Genomic DNA, 22,314 nt, shown 5'->3' on the forward strand with positions numbered 1-22,314 from the left:
GTCAAGAAATTGAGAGGTTAGGATATTTGAGGAAATATCAATATGTAAACTGAAATTCCCCAAGTATGAGTAAAGAAACTGAGATGAAGAGAAAGACAGAGAGCCAGACAAGAATGAATGTGGATTGAATTGATTCATTCAATTCAATGATGTGGATTAAATAAAGAAGTCAGTAATAGTGGTAGAAAAAGAAACAGAACAAGGAAATGGGAAGCAAGGGACCTCCAGTGAGTCAGAGGAATAAGTAAAAATGTAATCAGTGTTGGAAAGGGAACCTCGGGAACTTCTGTTTTCAGGAAAGATCTAGATTACAGTGAATGAGGCTAACTTTGCAATTTGTGGAGTTGGCATCCTAACAGTGGAAGGAATATAGTTTTGAGTGAGTTACTGGAAGATTGGGAATAAGAGACTGAGCAGTGAGAGATGGAATAAAATTAGAATGATGATAGAAGGCAATTCAGAAGCACAGGGAGGATATGACCAAGTAGGGGTCTGTTAATCACTAAGGAAATGGTTTTTTATACCGGGAGTTGGCCAACTACAACAGCTGAAGGGGCCAAATAGGATCCATACCTGTTTTTGTATGGCTTGCAAGCTAATAATGATTTGTATTTTAAAATGAAAAAAAGGACATGGGACAAAAAAAATGTGGTTTCATGATGAAGAGATTAAGAGTTCAAGTTTAAGAGTTTCAAAATGTTGAAAATTCAATGCCAAATAATGTAAAATAGATGACTGTAGTAGCTGGACACATTAAAGGTTTTTTATAAGATGAAAACAAGTTGAAAATTTTATTGTATAATTCAATACCTGTAATTATTCTTTGAACCAGTTAAAGTTAATTTACACATTCTAAGAGTCCTTAAACTTTGTTTCACAGACTTCTTTGTAGTGAAATGTTTTTAAATGGATAAAATAAAATACATAGGATTAGAAAGAAAAATAATTTTCAAAATACTAAAAACAAAACAAAAACCCAAGTTCATCAATCTGGTCAAGGACTCTCACTCTAAATATAAAATTTTTAAAAATATAAAAAAAAGAAGATAGGAGTATAATTCCTTCCTCATTATTTGAACATAGGTTAACCAACCCCCAATCATCCTATGTCCTTCTCCCATCTCTGATATTAGGTAGGTATATTCTTTTAAAAAAATATAGGAAAAATTAATTTTTTCATTACTGTGTATCAACACAACTACAAAAATCCTCCATAATTCACAATGTCCATGGCATTGATATACTTTAAGAAAGCAAAGAAGCCATTAAGTGCCATTTTCTATTTACTTCATTACATCCTGGAGCTTTTAGTTTTCTTTTTAACCTGGAAGATGGATAAACAAGTATTTTGGTCTTAACCCCTGGAAAAATTCTAGAAAAGTGTTAAATACAAAATTAGTGGATATTTAGAAAAATAAGTGATCACAAAAAATCTGCATAATATAAGCATTAGGTCATACCAAATTATTTCCTTTTTAATAGAATTATAGAACTAGAAGACCAGGAGATGAAGTTTAAGTTCATTTTTTTTTTGTTTTATTTTTAGGGGAAGCAACTGGGGTTGTTCAAGATCAAGTGTCAAATGTCTGAGGTGTGATTTGAACTCAAGTCCACCTGACTTCAGGGCCAATGCTCTATCCACTGTGCCACCTAGCGGCCCCAGTTTAACTAAGTTGTAACAAAATTTTAGATCAAGTATTTCATGCTATTTTTTGTTGGGGAAAAAAAGATGAGGGCTGGATGAGATGATGAGAATGGATTCAGAACTGGCTGAATAACACTTGGAAGGAAGTATCCAATATGTCTCAGAGATCTGTGCTGCTTAATATTTTTTATCAACTCCTTGGTTAAATGTATAAATAAAAGACAAACTTAGGAGTGATAGCTATATAGAATGGGATATGGGCTCCAAAAAAGATCTTCATTAGAACCCAAGGAAAATCTAAAACTCAACAAAGATAAATATAAAAATTTATGCCTTTGGACTCGAGAGAACAATTTCACAAGTAGTAGAAGTAGTAGTGATAATAATTATTATAGCTATTATTTATATAGTGCTTATTATGTACCTCATACCCTAATAAGCACTTTACAATTATTATCTCATTTGATCCTCAAAACAACCCTGGGAGATAGGTGCTATTATTATCCCATCTTACACATGAGGAAACTGAAGCAAACAGAGATTAAATGACTTGCTCAGTCACACAGCTAGGAAGTATCTCAGGCCACATTTGAATTCAGGTCTTCCTGATTCCAGGCTCTTTGCACTGTATAACCTAAGTACCCCACATCAAAAAAAAATCAAGCATGGTTAGATAATTTTAATGACCTACAAGCTTAAAGAACATCAAAGGTGTGTTACAAATGGTGCAGACAAAACAACAGATATAATATTGTGTGGTTATTATGAGGAATATGGTTTTGCTGGATTGCCTGGGTCATACTACAATGGAGTATTATGTTCATTTCTAGGCATATTTTAAGGAAAACAATCAGGAGGACAGCAAGAATCATAAAAGTTCTCAAATCACTGCCACATGAATATAATCTGAAGGAACTGAAGAAGAGAATACTCAGGGGGTACATAATTGTTGTATTCCAGTACCTCAAAGAGTAGCATATAGAAGGATTAGTTCTATTTAAGCCTCAGGAAAGCAGAATTCAGAAAAAGTGCTTAAAGTTACAAAAAAGTAAATTTAGACCTAAAAGAAAAATTTCCTATGATTACTACTTCAAATTAGAAAGGAAAAAAGAGGATTCTTCCTCACTGAGGATCTTCAAAGCAAAGGCTAAGTAACTATCTGTCACATATGGGATTTCTTTTTAGAGCATGGGCTGGATCATGGGTCAGATGCTAAAGTCTCTTCCAAATAGGGAATCCTTTTATTCTATAAATCTACAATAAGAGCCATTGCTCAATGAAACATATAATCATGATGTAAGCCTAAAGACATTTGAGCAGAAAAGAAAAATCTCTTGTCACTAATCCTAAAGTAGAGTTAAGAGTTAAGCCTCAAATGAGAAATATGGCAGCAAAAGCTATTAATGAAGGTAGTCATCTAAACAATAATTTATTCCATGTATGCAATAAGATATCCTGTGAGAAATTGTTCATCATAGCAATGAGGGAACTGTTACCACATCTCAGAAAAAGAGGCAGCTAAGAAAAAACCTGTAATTCTCTGACAGATGGAGAACTAAAACACTTTAGATATAGTTCTATGTGTACCTATGATAATGATAAATACAATAGTGTATGGACAAACACAAAATTCAAAAAAGAGATAGAGATAGAGGAAATGAGACTAAGAAATTAAAGGATAATTATTAGCTAGAATTAAAAATAATCATTAACTAAAAACTAATTGAAGAAGAAGGTCCTTGAATAATCTCCTAACTCATTATTCAGGGAGGTTCTGTAAATGGTTAATCTGAAGACTCCTGCCATTTTACAGAGAATGACAGTCAAACTACTGTTTCTGAGGGAAAAAAAAAAAATCAAGAGTAATTAGAAATTGGTTATGAATTATTCCAGATGTCCACAGAGGCAAGCACCCACTTACAGCCTATATTCAGAGATGGAACAATTTTTTTCTAAAACAATTATACCACACATTTCTTCATCAGGGAGATCCCACCTAACATCTCCCAATCCAACTCAGTTAAATGTGGGGTGCTGAGTCTAACAGATCGAAATGCCCTCTTCCAGATGCTACAGAACTTAGTCATCAGGCTACAATCCAATTTTACCCTTGCTTTTCTGTTTGTTCTCTTGACATTTAACCATCACCTTCCCAATGTCTCCATACTCATATATCTTTTATTTCCTATCTACCCACCCTTATGTTGCCTACTACATTATGACAATACTAGGATTCTGACCTAAAAAGGGCAAGTAACAACAGCTAGACTTACTACTCACACATTACCAGATATTTTTACTTTTGTCTCAAAAACAAGGAACCAGATCCAACTTCATGATTCCTGATAGTTCCCAATTTCTTTTTTTCACTGGGTTTAAATTGAGATCTGTTCAATATGTGGATTAATGTATTAATTAATTGCTTGCATGCCTAATACTATATTGGGCATGGCATAGGAGACACAGGCCCTCTTCCCTCTAGTCTTTAAGAATTTCTATTATAGAATTCTAGAAGGAGAGAAAAGACATTTATATGGCAAAATACAGTTCCAAGATATAAGCAAGAATATAACAGTACCACAGAAATCATATGCATATGCACTGCAGCCTTCTTACTTTGGAAAGTGCCTCTACCTCCATGGTTCCCTCCTTTGATTGTTTTGAGTTCCAATCCAGAACCTTCATCAGAGGAAGTACTCAAGCTCATTCCAAACTCTCTAACTTCTCTATTATTCTATTCTCCACTTCTCAATTCTTTCTTATGTATTATCTACTTTCTCCCAATTAAAATACAAGTTCCTTGATTGCAGGATCTACTGATTTATCTATCCATCCATCACCTAAAAATTTAAAATAAATGAATAATCATTATAGGATGGTAAGTGACCTTTTTAAAGTTTCAAAGCACAGTTCATATATATATATGTGTGTGTGTGTGTGTGTGTATGTAAAATGTAATTTAGTCCACAGCATATTATAAAGTAGGTAGTGTTATTATCATTCCCATTTTACAGATGAGGAAAACAGGCTGAGAGGTATTAATTGACTTGTCCATGATGATATTGGCAGTATCAGAGGTCATCCTGACTCCCAAGTATCAAAAATACTATACTACCTCTCCAATGAATGAAGTTAATCAAAGAATTGCTGAACCTCATTCTTAAGTCTTAAAAATAAAATATAGAAATGATTAGTTTCAGAAGAAAAAGTACATTCTAAGTTAAGGAAACCACATAATTAAAGGAGGAAAGAAGCAACAAGACAAAGTCTTCCTGGCTTGATGGAGTAGAATGGAAAGCAGTAGAAAATAAGGCTAAATAAAGTCCAATTGAATGTCATACAAAGGAATTTCAATTTGACCCAAATACAGCATCCCTATAAACTTTAGAGCAATGTGATTAAAGCAATGTTTTAAGAAGATTAATTTGACAACAATGTATACTATATATAATAGGGAGAGGATGAAGGTCAAAAAATGGTTGAAGACATGAAGGATGAAACTTGAGAGAATACAAAACCAGCTATCTATGTAAGATAAATATTAAATATGTACAGTGCTTTACACTTTTCAAAGCATATTCAACTATCCCATTTAATCCTCAAAACAATTCTATGAATGAAAAGCAAGAAAATTATTATTATTCAGGCTCTGTAAATGAGGAAACTAAGGTTCATAGAGATTATGTGATTGGAGGATGGCAAATCAAAGATAACACCAATATTACAAATTACTAAGAATATAAATTAGCAGGTGATTATAGCTGGGAAGAGGTGTTGCTTTGGGGAGAAGATGAGAAAATGATTTTATAGTTCTTGACATGCTGAATTTAAGCAAATGACAACATCCTACAGATAGCAGGAGAGTCGTAATTAGGGTACAATGATTGATGTATTTGCCCCAAGGTGCCAAACTTTTTTTTTTTTAATTAAATCTTTTTATTTACAAAGCATATGATGGGTAATTTTTCCAACATTGACCCTTGAATAACCTTTTGTTGCAAATTTCTCCCTCCTTCCCCCTCCCCAGCTGGCAGATAGTCTAATACATGTTAAATATGTTGAAATATATGTTAGATGCAATACATGTATACATATTTATACAATTATCTTATTGTTCAAGAATACTCAGATCAAGAAGGAAGAAAAAGAAAAACTGAGAAAGAAAACATAATGCAAGCAAATAACAGAGAGAGTGAGAATGTTATGTTACATTCCACACTCAGTTCCCACAGTCCTCTCTCTGGGGTAGATGGTTCTCTTCCTCACCGCACAAGTGGAACTGGCCTGAATCCTCTCTTTGTTGAAGAGAGCCACTTCCATCAGAATTGATCATCATATAGTATTATTGTTGAAGTATATAATGATCTCCTGTTCCTGCTCATTTCACTCAGCATCAGTTCATGTAAGTCTCTCCAGGCCTTTCTGAAATCATCCTGTTGGTCATTTCTTACAGAACAATAATATTCTATAATATTCATGTACCACAATTTATTCAGTCATTCTCCAATTGATGGGCATCTCCTCAGTTTCCAGTTTCTGGCCACTACAAAGAGGGCTGTCACAAACATTTCTGCACATGTGGGTCCCTTTTCCTCCTTCAAGATCTCTTTGGGATATAAGCCCAGTAGTAACACTGCTGGATCAAAGGGTATGCACAGTTTGATAACTTTTTGAGCATAGTTTCAAATTGTTCTCCAGAATGGCCGGATTTGTTACAGTTCCACCAACAATGTATCAGTGTCCCAGTTTCCCCACATCCCCTCCAACATTCATCATTATTTTTTTCCTGTCATTTTAACCAATCTGACAGGTGTGTAGTGGTATCTCAGAGTTGTCTTAATTTGCATTTCTCTCATCAATAATAATTTGGAGTACCTTTTCATGTGGCTACAAATGTTTCAATTTCTTTATCTGAAAATTGTCTGTTGATATCCTTTGACCATTTGTCGATCTATATATTTTTAAAATGAGATCTTTATCAGATCCTTTGGATATAAAAATGTTTTCCCAGTTTATGCTTCCCTTCTAATCCTGTCTGCATTAGTTTTGTTTGTACAAAAGCTTCTTAACTTAATATAATCAAAATTATCTATTTTATGATCAATAATGATCTCTAGTTCTTCTTTGATCACAAATTCCTTCCTATTTCACAAATCTTAAAGATAAACTATCATATGTTCTCCTAATTTGTTTATAATATCATTTTTTATGTTTAAATCATGAACACATTTCGACCTTATCTTGGTATATACAGTGTTAGATGTGGGTGAGTGCCTAGTTTCTGCCATATTAGTTTCCAATTTTTCCAGCAGTTTTTGTCAAATAGTGAGTTCTTATCCCAAAACGTGGGGCCTTTGGGTTTGTCAAATACTAGATTGTAATAGTTATTGCTTATTTTCTTCTGTGAACCTAACCTATTCCATTGACTAACTTCTCTATTTCTTAGCTAATATCAAATGATTTTGATGACTGCTACTTTATAATATAGTTTTAGATCAGGTACAGCTAGGCCATCTTCATTTGCTTTTCTCTTCATTAATTCCTTTGAAATTCTTGACCTTTTGTTCTTCCAGATGAATTTTGTTATTTTTTCTAGTTCAGTAAAATAGTTTCTTGGGAGTTTGATTGGTATAACACTAAATAAATAGATTAGTTTAGGGATTATTGTCATCTTTATTATATTTGCTCTTTTCTATCCATAAACATTTAATATTTTTCCAATTGCTTAGCTCTGACTTTATTTGTGTGGAAAGTGCTTTGTAGTTTTGCTCATATAGTTTCTGACTTTCCCTTGGCAGATAAATTCCCAAATATTTTATATTATCAACAGTTATTTTAAATGGAATTTCTCTTTGTATATTTTGCTGTTGGATTCTGTTAGTGATGTATAAGAATACTGATGATTTATGTGGATTTATTTTGTATCCTGCAACTTTGCTAAAGTTGTAGATTATTTCTAATAGCTTTTTAATTGATTCTCTGGGATTCTCTAAGTATACTATCATATCATCTGCAAAGAGTAATGATTTGGTTTCCTCATTACCTACTCTAATTCCTTTCATCTCTTATTGTCTTTTAAGACACTGACAGCATCTTATACTTTAGCCTTAAAACTCCTAGATGTTCTTCAATTATTTCAGTCGAGCTTGACTCTTCATGACACCAGTTGGAGTTTTCTTGGCAAAGATCCTTAGGTGGTATGACTCTGGCTCATTTTATAGATGAGGAAACAAAGTTAAGGGATTTGCCCAGGTTCACATTGCTAGAAGAGTCTGAGGCTAGACTTGAATACACAAAAATGATTTTTCCTGATTGCAAGCCTGGCACACTATCCACTGTACTACCCAGCCACCCTAGCACCTAGTTAGCAGGAAGCTATCAGGCAATACTCCAGGTGAACATCTTTCTTGCCTACATTAGCCTACATCTATTCCTCAAGAAGCCCTTGCAGTGTCCTAGAGAGTCTCTCCCTCCATAGGGTATGTGTCTTGAGATGAAAATCTGCCCAACCACAAATAAATTTCTCTTAAGATAAATTGTAGGGGAAGGGAAGAAAAAAGAAAAAACCAAAAAGAAAAATTGGGGCACCTTTCAGGCTACTTGATTAGAGCACTAGAATAACTAGCTAAATCTTTAAGTAGCAGGAGCTATAAAAGTTAAGAAGAATGAAAGATTAAATATAGAAATGAAAATTTGGAGATCCCTGATATATAGGTCCATAGACGAAGTGAAGAAAATGAATGAGAGCCTTCTCTTCTTTACAAAAGTGGGGAACTAAAGATATGGAACACTCTGGATAACATTTTTCAATACATTGGCTCTTTTTACTGAGTTTTTTTTTTCCCTTTTATTTATTGTAAGAGAAGGCTCTTTTGAAGGACAGGGTTAATGTATACATTGAAAAATGTAGATAATACATAAATAAAAGATACCAATAAAAACATATTGTTTTTAAAAAAAGAAAGAAAAGGAATGTGTTCTAAGAGAACAAGTGTGGAAGGTCCAGGACTAAGGGATAAGAAGACCAAAAAACATCAAAGTAGCCACTAAAGGAATAAAAAGGATAAAAGAACATACCAGAATAGGAAGCAAGCATGGTTAGTAAAAACAGCACTAGATTAGGACCCAAGTAAATCTGGCTTTTTCCCTAAGTTTAGTACTTATAAAGTATATAACCTTAGGCAAGATATTTAACCATCCATTCTCTATTTATCCATGGATAAAATATAAAATGGAAATGATAATGAAAATTATAATAATTTTATCCCTGCCTATCTCAATGGGGGTAACCTGTGAAAGTGTTACCAAAAAGTGTTACAGTATGCCAGAATCAAGCAAGCAAAGTTTAAGAAAGATTAATCAATAACACCATATACAATAGAAAGAATGAGGAAAATGATTAAAGACTAAAGAAAACTAACTTCTAACTTTGCTCATTGGAAAAAAATTAAAATGATTAATAAAAAAGTCGAAATCCAAGATAACTGAGATACTAAGAGAGTACCTGGCTATCTCTGATGAATTCAAATCACTAGGTCCAGATGAAATAAATCTACCAATAAGTATCTATTATAGGGTAGAAAAATAAGTTAAAAACAATTCCTGTCCTCAAGGAGCTTACAATCTGATCAGAGAGACAATATGCACACAAATACAGACAAAGGAAGTTACATTTAAGATAATTAGGAAATAATTTTAAAAGGGAAGATGCTAGAATTAATAGAGGCTGGGGAAGATTTCCTACAGATGGTAGATTTTTATCTGTGTCCTAAAAGAAGCCAGGGAGGTAAGTAGTTGGAATGAAGAGGGAAAGTATTATAGGCATGAGGGACAGTCAGAGAAAATGGCCCACAGTATTGAAATTCTCCAACTGATAAATAGTCAAAGGAAGTGAACAGACAATTTTCAGATCAAGAAATTAAAACCATTTATGTTCATATGAAAAAATACTCTAAATCACTACTGATCAGAGAAATACAAATTAAGACAATTATGAGGTGCCACTATACACTTCTTAGATTGGCTAAAATGACAGGAAAAAATGATGAATGTTGGAGGGGATGTGGGAAAACTGGGACAATAATATATTCTAGGTGAAGTTGTGAACTGATCCAACCATTCCAGAGAGCAATTTGAAACTATGCCCGAAGGGCTATCAAACTGTGCAAACCCTTGGATCCAGCAGTGACTCTAAAAGGCTTGTATCCCAAAGAGATCAGAAAAAAGGGAAAAGGACCCACATACGCAAAAATGTTTGGAGTAGCAAGGAACTAGAAACTAAATGGATGCCAATTAGTTGGGGAATAGCTAAATAAATTATGGTATATAAATGGAATATTATTGTTCTATAAGAAATAATTAGCAGGATTTCAGAAAGACCTGGAAAGACTTATACGATCTAATGCTAAGTGGAATAGAACCAAGAGAACATTGTATACTGCAACAAGAGTATGTGATGATCAACTGTGATGGACATGGCTCTTTTTAACAATGAGGTGATTCAGACCAATTCCAATAGACTTGTGATGGAGAAAGCTGTCTGATGGAGAAAGTGGGCTGTGGGGACTGAATGTAGATCACAAGATAGTTTTTTCACTTTTTTTGTTGTTATTTGCTGGCTTTTTAAATTTCTCTCTTTTTTTAAAATCTGATTTTTCTGTGAAGCATGATAAATGTGGAAATATGTACAGAAGAATTGCACATGTTTAAATATATTAGACTGCTTGCTGTCTGGAGGGGGAAGGGAGAAAAATCTGGAACACAATTTTTACAAGGGTAAATGTTGAAAATATCTTTGAATATTTTGAAAATAAAAAACTACTAGGGCAGCTAGGTGGCGCAATGGATAGAGCACCAGCCTTGAATTCAGGAGGACCCGAGTTCATATCTGTTCTTAACACTGCCTAGCTGTGTGACCCTGGGCAAGTCACTTAACCCCAGCCTCAGGGAGGGGGGGGGGAATTACTGGCAAATATGGCTGTCATGCCACTGTCAATAATCTTTCAGATCAATGAAAACAGGAAAAGGATTTTACAAGGACAAACATCATCAAGATTTTCAAAAATAGGGAAGAGAGTATAGTCAACAACCTAGATGTAAGCTCAACTTCAATTCTTGGAAAAGAATTCAGTCACTACAAACAGTCAATGTTGTTGACTCATAAGCAAGTCTTGCCAGAGTTACCTTTTCTTTTCTGACAGGGTTATTAGCCTGACAGATAAAAAAAATAATAATAACAGAGATTTAGTTTAATTAGTATTTGACAAAGTTTCTCATGTTATTCTTGTGGCCTAAATGGAGAAATGTGGGATAGACAATAATGGGTAAATTCAGAACTGGTTGAATGTCTAGGTCCAAAAAAACCCAAATCAAATAAAAAAATTCAAATTGAAGTAGTTATCAATACATTGCTATCAATTTACAAAATGATTCGTAATAGAATGCTGGAATGATCAGCCATGGTACTGTATTATATTTAATGTGTTACTAATAACATCAATTAAGATACAAATAATGTGCTTATCAAAACTATTGGTAGGAATGGTAGGAAGAATAGTATACACATTAGATAACAGAATTAGGACCTAAAAGGATCTCAAAAGGACTAAAACATTAGGTCAAATTTAGTAAAATGAAATTTATTAGCATACACAGGCAGTATGAATTGGATAACTGTGTTCAAATCCTATCTGACATAATTTGTAACTCCCAGGTAACTCACTTAACGCCTTGTAGTAGGGGAAATTGCAAAATGATTATTTAGGCATCATGTAAGAAAAAAAATTCCTAACAATCAGAACTACCCCAAAATGGAATAGAAAGTCTCAGAAAGTTGCTTGTTTCTCCTCAGTGGAGGACATGTTCAAGCAAAAGCTGGATAATCACTTGTTAGCTATGTTCTCAAATGAATTCTTGTTCAGTAAGGGTTGGACAAAATGGCTTTTTTAGTCCTGATAATAGTTACTACTGATCATTTTAAAGTCTCCTTTATATATCTTATGTCATTTGATCCAATTTCAAAATTCAGTTATATGAAACTCTTCTGATAATTATTTAACTAACTTCAAGTCATTCTTTCTTCCTTGACAATTCTTCAAATACTTACTTTCTGACACAGAGCCTGGGGCTTAGATGAGCTCTGAGACAATGACGGCCAGCATATCTGCAAGATAAAAAATAACCAATCAGTCAAAAGGATTTACTCCAGAACACACAGCATTAAGATGGCAATGGGAAGAAATGAAAAAACAAAAACAAAAAAACAGAAGACTCAAGTTTTAATATAACATGAAATAATTTAAAAATAATTATAAATACAACTATATGTACAAAACAACAACTGAATGCTTATGACAGAAAGTAAAGGAATAAGACTGGTTGCCTATATTAATCATGCTTCACTGAAGAGGTATGTGTTAAATAGAAAAGAGGACATGTTGAATGGGGAAAACAATACACATAGGACACATGTGCAAAATAGCAAGAAATAGCTTGACACAAGGTTTTCATAAGGTTGACACAAAATTTCAATTTCAACAAATATTTATGAAATGCTTCTTCTATGCAGCACCTAATGCAAATTCCTGTTGACATAATAAATGCTTATAGATTGATAGAAGACTATCTGGGAAAATACTGGGATGGGGGAAGGAAAGAATATGTGTAAACGATTTCTCCTACCAAAACAGAAAAATGTTTGAGTAAGGGAGCATGAATTTTCTATTTGAACACTCATCATTTCTGAGATTTACAGATTAGTACTGGGGTTATTCTGATCAATAAATGCAATAATCAATCATGAATTCAGAAAACTAATGGTAAAATATACCCTATACTTTAGACAGAATATTGGTAGACTAAAGATATAGAATGAATTATACATTAACTGACATAGTTAAATATGTTCATTTATTTGGCTTAACTATAATTATTAGAGACAAAGAAGGATTTCTGATAATAAGTGATGTAATAAAAAAAAAAAGCACTTTTTAAAAAAGCGCTTATTTTAAAGAGGGGAAAAAAAAGATTATAAAATAATGGATTAAAAACTCAAACGGTCCATATAGGTCATCAAGTACATTCTCCTCATTTTATAAAAAAGGAAACTGACTTGCTCTTGATACCAGAGCTAGTAAACAGCAGTGAGAACTTAAATCAAATCTCCCTGACACCAAACCCAGCATCCTATTTACTATCTCATGCTATCTCTGAACACAAGCATTGAGTCCTCAGGTCTACTATTTATGAGTGATCACAGACAAGTCACCTTAATTCTCTGAGTCTGTTTTTTCACATGCAAAATGAGAAAAACAAATCTTAAACTGAAATGATTTTGTAGTTTTTATTTTTGATTCAATAATAACAACATTTCAGTTCACATGTCCAGGTAATAAATTTAAATTTATTTCATTTGAATATTGTTAAGTAAGATGTGAATATACTGGCCAGTATAAACCATCTTTGAAAGGTACTTCAAGGTGGAAATGATGCAAAGCCCAAGTACTAAACATAAATAATGGGAAGAAAGTACAGGATTACCAGACTATCCAATATAGCTGACACTGCTCTATTTCCTTTTTCATCATGAAATCTAATATACCAAAATTTCCCTTTCTTGGAACATTAGAATTTGAAAAACAAGATACTTTGCTCAAACATTAAGGGCAAGAGGTGAACAAGGACATTATGCACCAAAGACTCTCAGGAAAAAAGAAGTGGGAACAAATCTTTTTATATCAATTGAAGTAATTGTAACTCTGAAGTTGCAGGGCACGCATTCCTCACACCAAGCTGGGCCTGGTCACTCAGTCATCCAGTGAGAGTTTGCAGATGTGGGTTGGAATCTATGGCTGTCTCTGTCTAGTGCTATTGTTTCCACCAAACAAATGGCAATGTTAACTTTCACAAGGCTCTTACAGAAACAACTGGTCACACAAATCCCACAATCCCTAATTTTCACATGAAATACAAATCCCTGTCCATATTTCTCTCATGATATCTTTTAGTTGAAATGACTCACTGTGAGCTGCATAATTGTATGACTAGAAAGATTACTTACTGGTTGAGCAACTTTATTCCTCAATTACAGATTATCAAACAATTAATCAAGTATATATCAAATATCTACCAAGCGCCTGGTCCTATGCTAGGTGCTACAGCTAACAAGGGCAAAGAATGAAATAATATTTCTTCCCATGAGTTTATATTCTCAAGGGAAAGACAAATACATATAAAAATATATATCACATAAATATGAAATCAATAAATATATACATACACAAAATGTAATTAAATACAAGGTAATTTGGCAGTAAAGGCATTAGAAGTTTGTAGGAGTGAAGACTCAGCAAAAGAGTCCATATTGAAAGTGATGCCTGAGTTGCACCATAAAAGAAAAGAACTCTGTGAGAAAGTACTAAAGAGAATTAAGCCAGGAGGATTTGGGGGTGGGGAGGAGAAAAGGGAAAACAAAAGAAGTATAAGGCTAGAAGGATGAGAAGATTTGTAATAGCTTCTATGGATAGTGAAACCTGGCACAAATTAGGAAGGAATAAAAGGAACAACTGCACTGAGGAACCACTTATTGTTGAATAATATGAATATGCAATATCCTGTTAATCAAATTGTAAAAACTTTCTCCAGCATCCTTGAGTGGCTCATAAATCAGAGCAGAGGAAATAAATGGTAACAGTGATCCAGGCTGAAATGTGGTGAGAAAAGAACTAATGAATCTGCCAATCTGGAGACAAATTATCTAATGACACATCAATCTTTGGACCTTTCCTAATCAATATATATTTTTTGTGATATTTTTTTGTCTTTTTTTTTTTTTTTTTTTTTTTTTTTAAGCTGCCAGAGACCTCATACATGGGAGCAAGCCTCTATCCTAAACTGAAATGAGGCTGAAAGCTGTGTTCCATGTAGATCTGGAGCCAGACGATGTATAGACTGCTATGTGAGCAATATATACAGAGAAACTAACTCTTCTGAGGTCAGCAAGCAAGCACTGCTCAGTCAATAAAAACAGGAGCCAACCTAGTCAGATGGTGAGATTTGGGGTGGGGGTGAGGGGCAGTTAGTAGAAGCTAGCAATCTTTGGCATCTGTTGGGCCCGATCTCTTTGTGTCCTTTCTTCCTTGTGGACATTGGTTGTGTTTACAGCATTCTAACCCTTCCTAAGTAGGACTCCTTGGGATGTACTGTACACAAAGGACTCAGAAGCTGCTGCAGAAGTAACATTCAAGGTATTTAGCTAAATGCGTATGCAACTCACCAACAGTTACACATACCTGATCAATGCTGCCATGTGTCTATAACAGATGGGGCTAGTCAGAGCAGTATTTGCTTATAAGGAAAAACTTTTCAGGGGTAAACAGCCAACACCTATACCTATACTCTTGCTTGTTTTTTGGCTTTTGTGATAGTCTACTATCTATGACACTTTTAAGTATCTTAAAATAGATTGATATGTCAACATGTTTATTAATGTTTAGGCTGAAGACATAAAAATAATGCTTGTCAAGGTTGTAAATAATACCAAATTGGGAGAAGGAAGAATTGTGGATAATAGAATCAGAATCAAAAATGATCTAGAGAGGCTAAGATGGTAGAAGAAATCTAACAATATGAAATTTATTAAGAAATTTCTTTACTCACATTTAATATGTATGGGATTGCCTGTCATCTAGGGGAGGGAGTAGAGGGAGGGAGGGGAAAATTTGGAAAAGTGAATACAAGGGATAATGTTGTAAAAAAAAAAAAATTACTCAAAAAAATTATAATTATAAAATTAATTAAAAAAAAATAAGTAGACCTTCCTGAAGTCAGGAGATCCCAATTAAAAAAAAAAAAAAAAAAAAAAAAGGAAAAAGAAATTTGTTTACTTATGTTTAAGGAAAAACTAATTGCATAAATATAGCCTGGACAGTTCTGGAAAGTAATCTAGAACTCTGGTCCAAAAAGCACATACTCTTTGATTCAGAAATGTTTAACTTGGCTTATGCCCCAAAAAGGACAAAAAAAGAGAAAAAGGGCTCACGTACAAATATATTGCATTAGCTCTTTTTATTACAAAAAAGAACTAGAAACGAAGGCACTGGTTATCTATCAGAGAAAGGCTAAACAAACTATGGCATATGCATACAACTGAATATTATTATGTGATATGAAATGATGAATAGGAAAGTTTCACAGAAAACTGAGACCTATTTGAACTGATAAAGTGAAGTAAGCAGAATCAGGAAAATGATTTATACAATAACAACAACATTGTATAGAAAAACAAATTTGGAAAACTTAAAAACTTTGACTGATACAATAATAATCACAATTCTTGAGTACCAATGAGGAAGCATGCTACCAATCTCTAACCAAGAAGTGATAGGCTCAAAGCTTCGGAATGAGACACATATTTTTGGATATGGCTAATGTTGTAATGTCTTAATTGAAAAAACAAATTTTTAATCCTTTAAAATTAAATTTGGAATTTTATTAAAATTCCAAAGATAAAAAAAAAAATTTTTTAAAGAAAAAAAAAAAAATTCCAAAGATAAACAGAGATAAGTATGGGAAGACTTTTTTGGGCTTATGAAAAGTGAAGTAAACAGAATAAAGAAAAAACATGCACACTGACTACGACAATGCAGTCAGAAAGAACAACTATAAAGCAATGGAAATTGATATTGTGAAATTATAAAGAATGAGTCTGGCCCCAAAGAACAGATATGAAAAGGCCCTTTTCCACCAACTTCTTTTCAGAGATCAAATCCATAGGTGTAGAAACTTCATATGACATCAGATTTTTAAAAATATGTTGATTTGTTTTGCTGAATTTTTTTGGTCTTATTCCTTTAAAAAAAAAAAATACCTTGTTATGAGGGATAGAACTCTAGGAAGGGGAGGGATATAGGAAGAAATGTAAATCAACTAAAAAGAAAAGATGTCAATAAAAATATATTTTTTAAAAAAGAAAAAAGTACTGAGATCAAGAAATGAAAAGGGTCAAAAGTTTATAAAGTATTGATAAGTCTTATAATTATTCATTATAAATCTTTTTACAGGGGGGAAAAAATTAGTAATGAAAATACTAAGTACCAAAATGAGAGCTCTGTGGTTAAAAGTAAAGGGTTATACTTAAGGTTGATTATTATGAAGAGGAGAGAAAATATAGGCAATTATATTTAAATAGATAAAGCCCTTTTCCCAATTACATTCCTATTTGGGACTTCAAATAGAAGGCAGCTAAGGGCAGATTCTGTTAGCATTATGCTCTAGAAACTATTACTTGTTAAGCAAAGATTGCATAATTCATGAAAGTGCAGAAATAATGGGAGACATTCAATACAGGGAAGATAGATGGCCATCATGCAATATGCCCCATCAGCTCATCACAAAAACTAGAAAAATATAAGGATCTACCTTCAAAAAAATGAATTTTTTCATTTATAGTAACCTATAGAGTCCAATTAACAACTATACATCTCAAAGGGCAGATTAAAGAGATGAAGCAATACTTCTCTACTCATCATGCTACTAAGGAGAATCAAACTGTAATTTGTAAGTTGAAGGAAGTGATTTAAAAAAAAAAAAAGGAAGAGAGGAAGAAAGAAAAAGGGAAAGATCTGAAAAAGCAAAGGGAAATCCTAATCTGTGATACAATTTAAGTACCCACTTTGAGCCAGACACAATATTAAGCAGTGGGGATACAAAGAAAGGTAAAAAATCATCCCTGTCCCCAAGGAACTCAAAGTTTAATGCAGAAGATCATAGGCAAACAGCTGTGTACTAATAAGATATACAAAGGGTAAAAGATATATACAGATAGTCCAGGGAAAAGCCCTAGCAGTAGGGCAAACCAGGAAATACTGCTTGTAGAAGGTGGAATTTTAGCTGAGACATGAAAGAAGCCAGAATGTGGAAGTGAAGATTGAAAGATTTATAGGCTCAAGGAACTTCCAATGACAATGCCCAGAGTTAGGATATGGAATGCCTGTAAAAGGGACAGCAAAATGGTCAGTAACATTGGATCAAAGAATATATGGAGGGAAATAGGGTATTATAAGACTAGAAATGAAGGAAGGCACCAGGTTATGAAGGACTTTAAAAGACAAACAAGTTTATATTTGTATCAGGGAGGTAATACGGAACTACTGGAATTAATTGAATCCCTGGGAAATTATGTGACTTGTATTTTACAGATTCAATCTTCTTTTTTTGAGGGAGGGACAGGCAATTGGGATTAAGTGACTTGTCCAAGGTCACACAGCTAATATTGGGCTGGTGTTCTATCCACTGTACTATCTAGCTGCCCCAAATACAGAATCAAAAAATTTTTTGTTTGTTTTTGTTTTTACAGAATGACTTGCACTTTAGGAAGACCAATTTGACAACTAAGTGAAGCTGACTGGAGTGTGGTGAGACTTGAAGCAGGGTCACCAACCCAACAAGTTACTGGTGCTACTGGTGCAAGTATAAAATGCTCAAAGCCAACACAAGGGTAGTGCCAGTGTCAGGAGAAATCTTGCAAAGGTAAAAGTAACAGGGCTTGGCAACAGGGAGTAAAAGTGTCATAAACAAGGGATATCCTACAAATGAAGAAGAAATATTCATGAATAAATCCAGGGACAAAAAAATAACAAATATTTTGAAGAACATTTAGATAACAGTCAACCGAGGAAAACCCAAAACAAACTGATATGGAAGGATACTATAGAAGAAAGAAATGGACAAGGAATTGGGGAAACATCTATAAGTTTAACAGATATAATATAACAGTGTGTGGCAAATTTTATTTATAAGGGCAATAGCTATCACTGACTTCACTAAAAGTATAAGAGCTGAAAAATTTCTAACTTGTTAATTTTATCCTTCAAAAGTTAGATATAGAGCAATGAGATGCTGTTCTGAACCTGATATTGGCTAAGAAGAAAATAGTTACTTGAAATCAAAGAGATGGAAACCTTGGGCAGATGTAACCACTCTATCTTGATGTAGGAGAGAAAAGTTAGAGGTGTGTGTGTGTGTGTGTGTGTGTGTGTGTGTGTGTGTGTGTGTGTGTGTGTGACATATATCATAGCTTTTGATAAAAACGAATTCCAAAGTTTTTAAGGAAAGTTTAGGTAGGATCTAATGGTCTAAAATTCTACAGAGGAAGTTGCAGAAGAAAGGATTGGAAAGTCTTCAAGGATAATTTTTTATTATTATTATACAAATAATTCTTAAAAGATGCTATCTAAAGAGATCAGTTTATACATAGAGAAGTTATCAACTAATAAGATTTTTAAAAGGCATTTATTGATGATGGAAACATCAATCATAATGGAGGATTGGTATAATTTAACGAATAATCCTATAAGAATAGTGTCAAGAATACTAAATCCCAATATGAGCTAAGAAAAAAAAAAAGATTTTTTTTTTGGTTTGGGGTTTAAAAAAAAATCTGTGTTGAAGGTAGAGAGTCTAAAAAAAAGGATCGTGAGACAATACAATACAAAGTATTACTTGAATTATTTATTCTGCCTTCGCTATCTGTTTGTAATTTACTGGAAGAATAATCATCTGATTATGAAGAAGATGACAAAAATGGTTAATAAACTGCTGAATCCCCCCCAAAAAAGAATATATAAGAGAGCACAAAGCTGGCCACAAATCAACAGCCCCCCAAAAAATATCCCAACGTGCTAAAATAAATAGCAGATAGGATTGCTGAGTCACTCTTTGTGACCTTTGAAAGCTCATGCTGAATGGGAGAGGTGCCATCAATCTCAGAGGAAGTTCAAGGTTCCAACTATTTAAAAAAGGGAAAAAAGTAGAATCAGCAAACTATAGATCAAGAAACTGGCAAACTTCTAGATCCCATTATTAAAGAGATGTCTCGTGAGCATGAATTCAGGGAACTGGTAAGCATTAAAAAAGCATTAAAAGCTATCACCACTTCTTCTTCTTTTTTTTTTTTTTATAATTTTTATAATATTATTCCTTGTATTCATTTTTCCAAATTATCCCCCCCTCCCTGTACTCCCTCCCCCCGATGACAGGCAATCCCATACATTTTACATGTGTTACAATATAACCTAGATACAATACATGTGTATCACCACTTCTTCAAGAACAGTAATGCCAAACTAATTTTTTTTTAATTGATAAGGTAAATAGACTGGTAGATCAGAAGAACTCTAGGCACTCCATATAGGGTATTCATGTATCAGCAAAGTCCTTAATAAAATCTTTCATGCTATCCCAAAAGGGTAAGATGCATAGATGTGAACCATATTTGCAGAGAAAGGCACAAAAAAATGGTACAATCTGTGGCAATTGCCACTAAAATGTGGATAACTAAAAACACTAAGACACCGTTAGTAGAGTTGTGTACATCAAATGTTATGTTCTGCTGTGCCCAAAAGGCTATCAAACTGTAAGTACCATTTGATCCAGCAGTGTCAATGTGGTAATGTAGGGCATTTGAAAGCTCAATGTTAGCACAAGAGTAAGAAAACAGAGTGAGAGAACAAGACCCAAAACCCAAAATGCAACAGAGGCTTCCATTGGGCATCAGAATGTAGACTGATTCAGGGAAAAGGGATGAGGGGCCCAGTCCCAGGGCCCAAGGCAAAAAATACTTGGGGCATGATAGCAGCTGATGCTACACCAGAGTCTTTAGAAGTTCAGTACCCAGAAATGACCAATCAGCCAGGAAGTAATCTGATGGGAGAAAGGGATTACAATTGGGGACAATAGAGTTGTATGCAGCTGGGACAACTGAGATACCTCCTGGAGCTGTTCCTCTTCAGCCTATGGATCTCTTGCCTCTAGGCACAGGAAGCTTGACCATTCCCCTCCTGAGAATGCTTACAAAACAGTGTCCATCCATACACTGATGTGGGAAACCAGGGAATGTGTAGATAATATCCCAGTCACTAATACAGGTAGATAATGTGTGACTTATCAACCAGGAGAAGTAGTAGCATTAGATTTACTGATACAGACTCCTAATAAGCAATTTGGTGATAATTGCCCAGATTCTGACTCAAAAATCCAGCAATATACTGGCCAGCAGCTGTGACAGCTGACCAACCTATGCTCACTATCTATATAAATGGCATACCATTAACAATGGTCCTTAAACTTTTTAAATAGGGGGCCAGGTCACTGTCCCTCAGACTGTTGGAGGGCGGACTATAGTAAAAACAAAACCTCACACTGTCTCCACCCCTCAGCCCATTTGCCATAACCTGGCGGGCCGCATCTGGCCTGCAGGCCGTAGTTTGAGAACCCCTGCATTAGAAGGATTGGTAGACACAGGTGCAGATCATACAGTCATTAGAGGTGCCAACTTGCCCAGTCACTGGCCAAAGATTAAGGCAGACACCTACATGTCTGGTGTAAGAGGATCAATAGCAGCTAAAATTAGTACTTTGAGATGGACTTCTGAAGGTGAAACAGGAGTTTTTACTCCTCTTATAGTTGAAAAAATCCCCATCAATGAAGAGACATTTTACAAATAAGTACTTCAGTTTTTTAGGCAGGGTCGCTGTTGAAGGCCTGCCAACACTCTCACCTGTTGCTATTCAATGGAAAACTGATATACCAATGTGGATAGAACAATTCAGGCCTTATTAGATATAGTACAGGAGCAACTTGAACAAGGACACTTACAACCTTCTCTAAGTCCTTGGAATTCCCCAGTATTTGTTGTAAAAAAAGAAATCTGGAAAATGGAGGATGTTGACTGATTTAAGAAAGGTAAATGAACAGATGGAAACTATGGGAACTCTTCAGCTTGGACTTCCATCTCCTACTCAATTGCCTAGAAAATGGCTTCTTTGGGTTATAGACATTAGGGATTGTTTCTATTCTATCCCTCTAGATAAGGAGGATATGAAAAGATTTGCCTTTTCAGTGCCCAGCATTAACTTAGCTGAGCCTTATAAAAGATATGAATGGACAGTTTTGCCACAAGGAATGAAAAATAGCCCTACTATGTCTCAAATGTATTTCGCTGTTGCTCTTACTCCAGTAAGAAAAGCATTTCCAAAAGTAATGTTATTGCATTACATGGATGATATATTGGGATGTGCACCTGAGGAGCAAATGTTAGAAGCATGTCTACAAAAGACCATGGAAACACTAAGGAACTACAAATTGCACATAGCTCTAGAAAAAAAAAAATCAAAGACATGCTCCTTTTCAATATTTAGGATATGAAGTATACTCTAAGGTGCTTACAGTACAAAAACTTTCCTTAAGAACAGAAAAGCTAAACACCTTAAATGACTTCCAGAAATTGATAGGAGATATCCAATGGATGTGTCCAGTGTTAGGCTCAATTATCTATCAATTGCAACCATCATATGGCATTTTAAGGGGAGACAGTGCTTTAAAATCACCACACAAGCTTACAAAAGAAACTCAAGAGGCTTTGAAAGAAGTTGAACTGGCTTTATCCAATGTGGTTAAAAGAATCACTCAAAAACCCTTGGAAATATCAGTTTTTGCTACACAAGAGGCACCCGTCAAGGAGACAGTGTGATAGCGTGGGCGAACCTCCCAGCAAAACCAGAACAAAACCTTACTCCTTACCCAGTGCTTGTGGCTAGAATTTTATTAAAGGCCATTAAGCGAGCAGTACAAGATATCTACCTTTTATACTAATGCACAAATTAATGTATGCT

General features: G+C 34.3%; 1 protein-coding gene across 1 annotated transcript in view; it reads right to left on the reverse strand.

Annotated features, from left to right (window-relative positions):
* Positions 1-22,314, reverse strand: part of SDHC (succinate dehydrogenase complex subunit C) — a 42,296-nt gene that overhangs the window by 15,197 nt on the left and 4,785 nt on the right. The window contains exon 2 of the mRNA XM_074309220.1: positions 11,751-11,807. Within this exon, the coding sequence (XP_074165321.1) occupies positions 11,751-11,807 (57 nt within the window). The remainder of the gene's footprint in view (positions 1-11,750; positions 11,808-22,314) is intronic.

Source organism: Sminthopsis crassicaudata, chromosome 4 (genome assembly GCF_048593235.1).
Source record: "Sminthopsis crassicaudata isolate SCR6 chromosome 4, ASM4859323v1, whole genome shotgun sequence".
NCBI classification, from domain to species: Eukaryota; Metazoa; Chordata; class Mammalia; order Dasyuromorphia; family Dasyuridae; genus Sminthopsis; species Sminthopsis crassicaudata.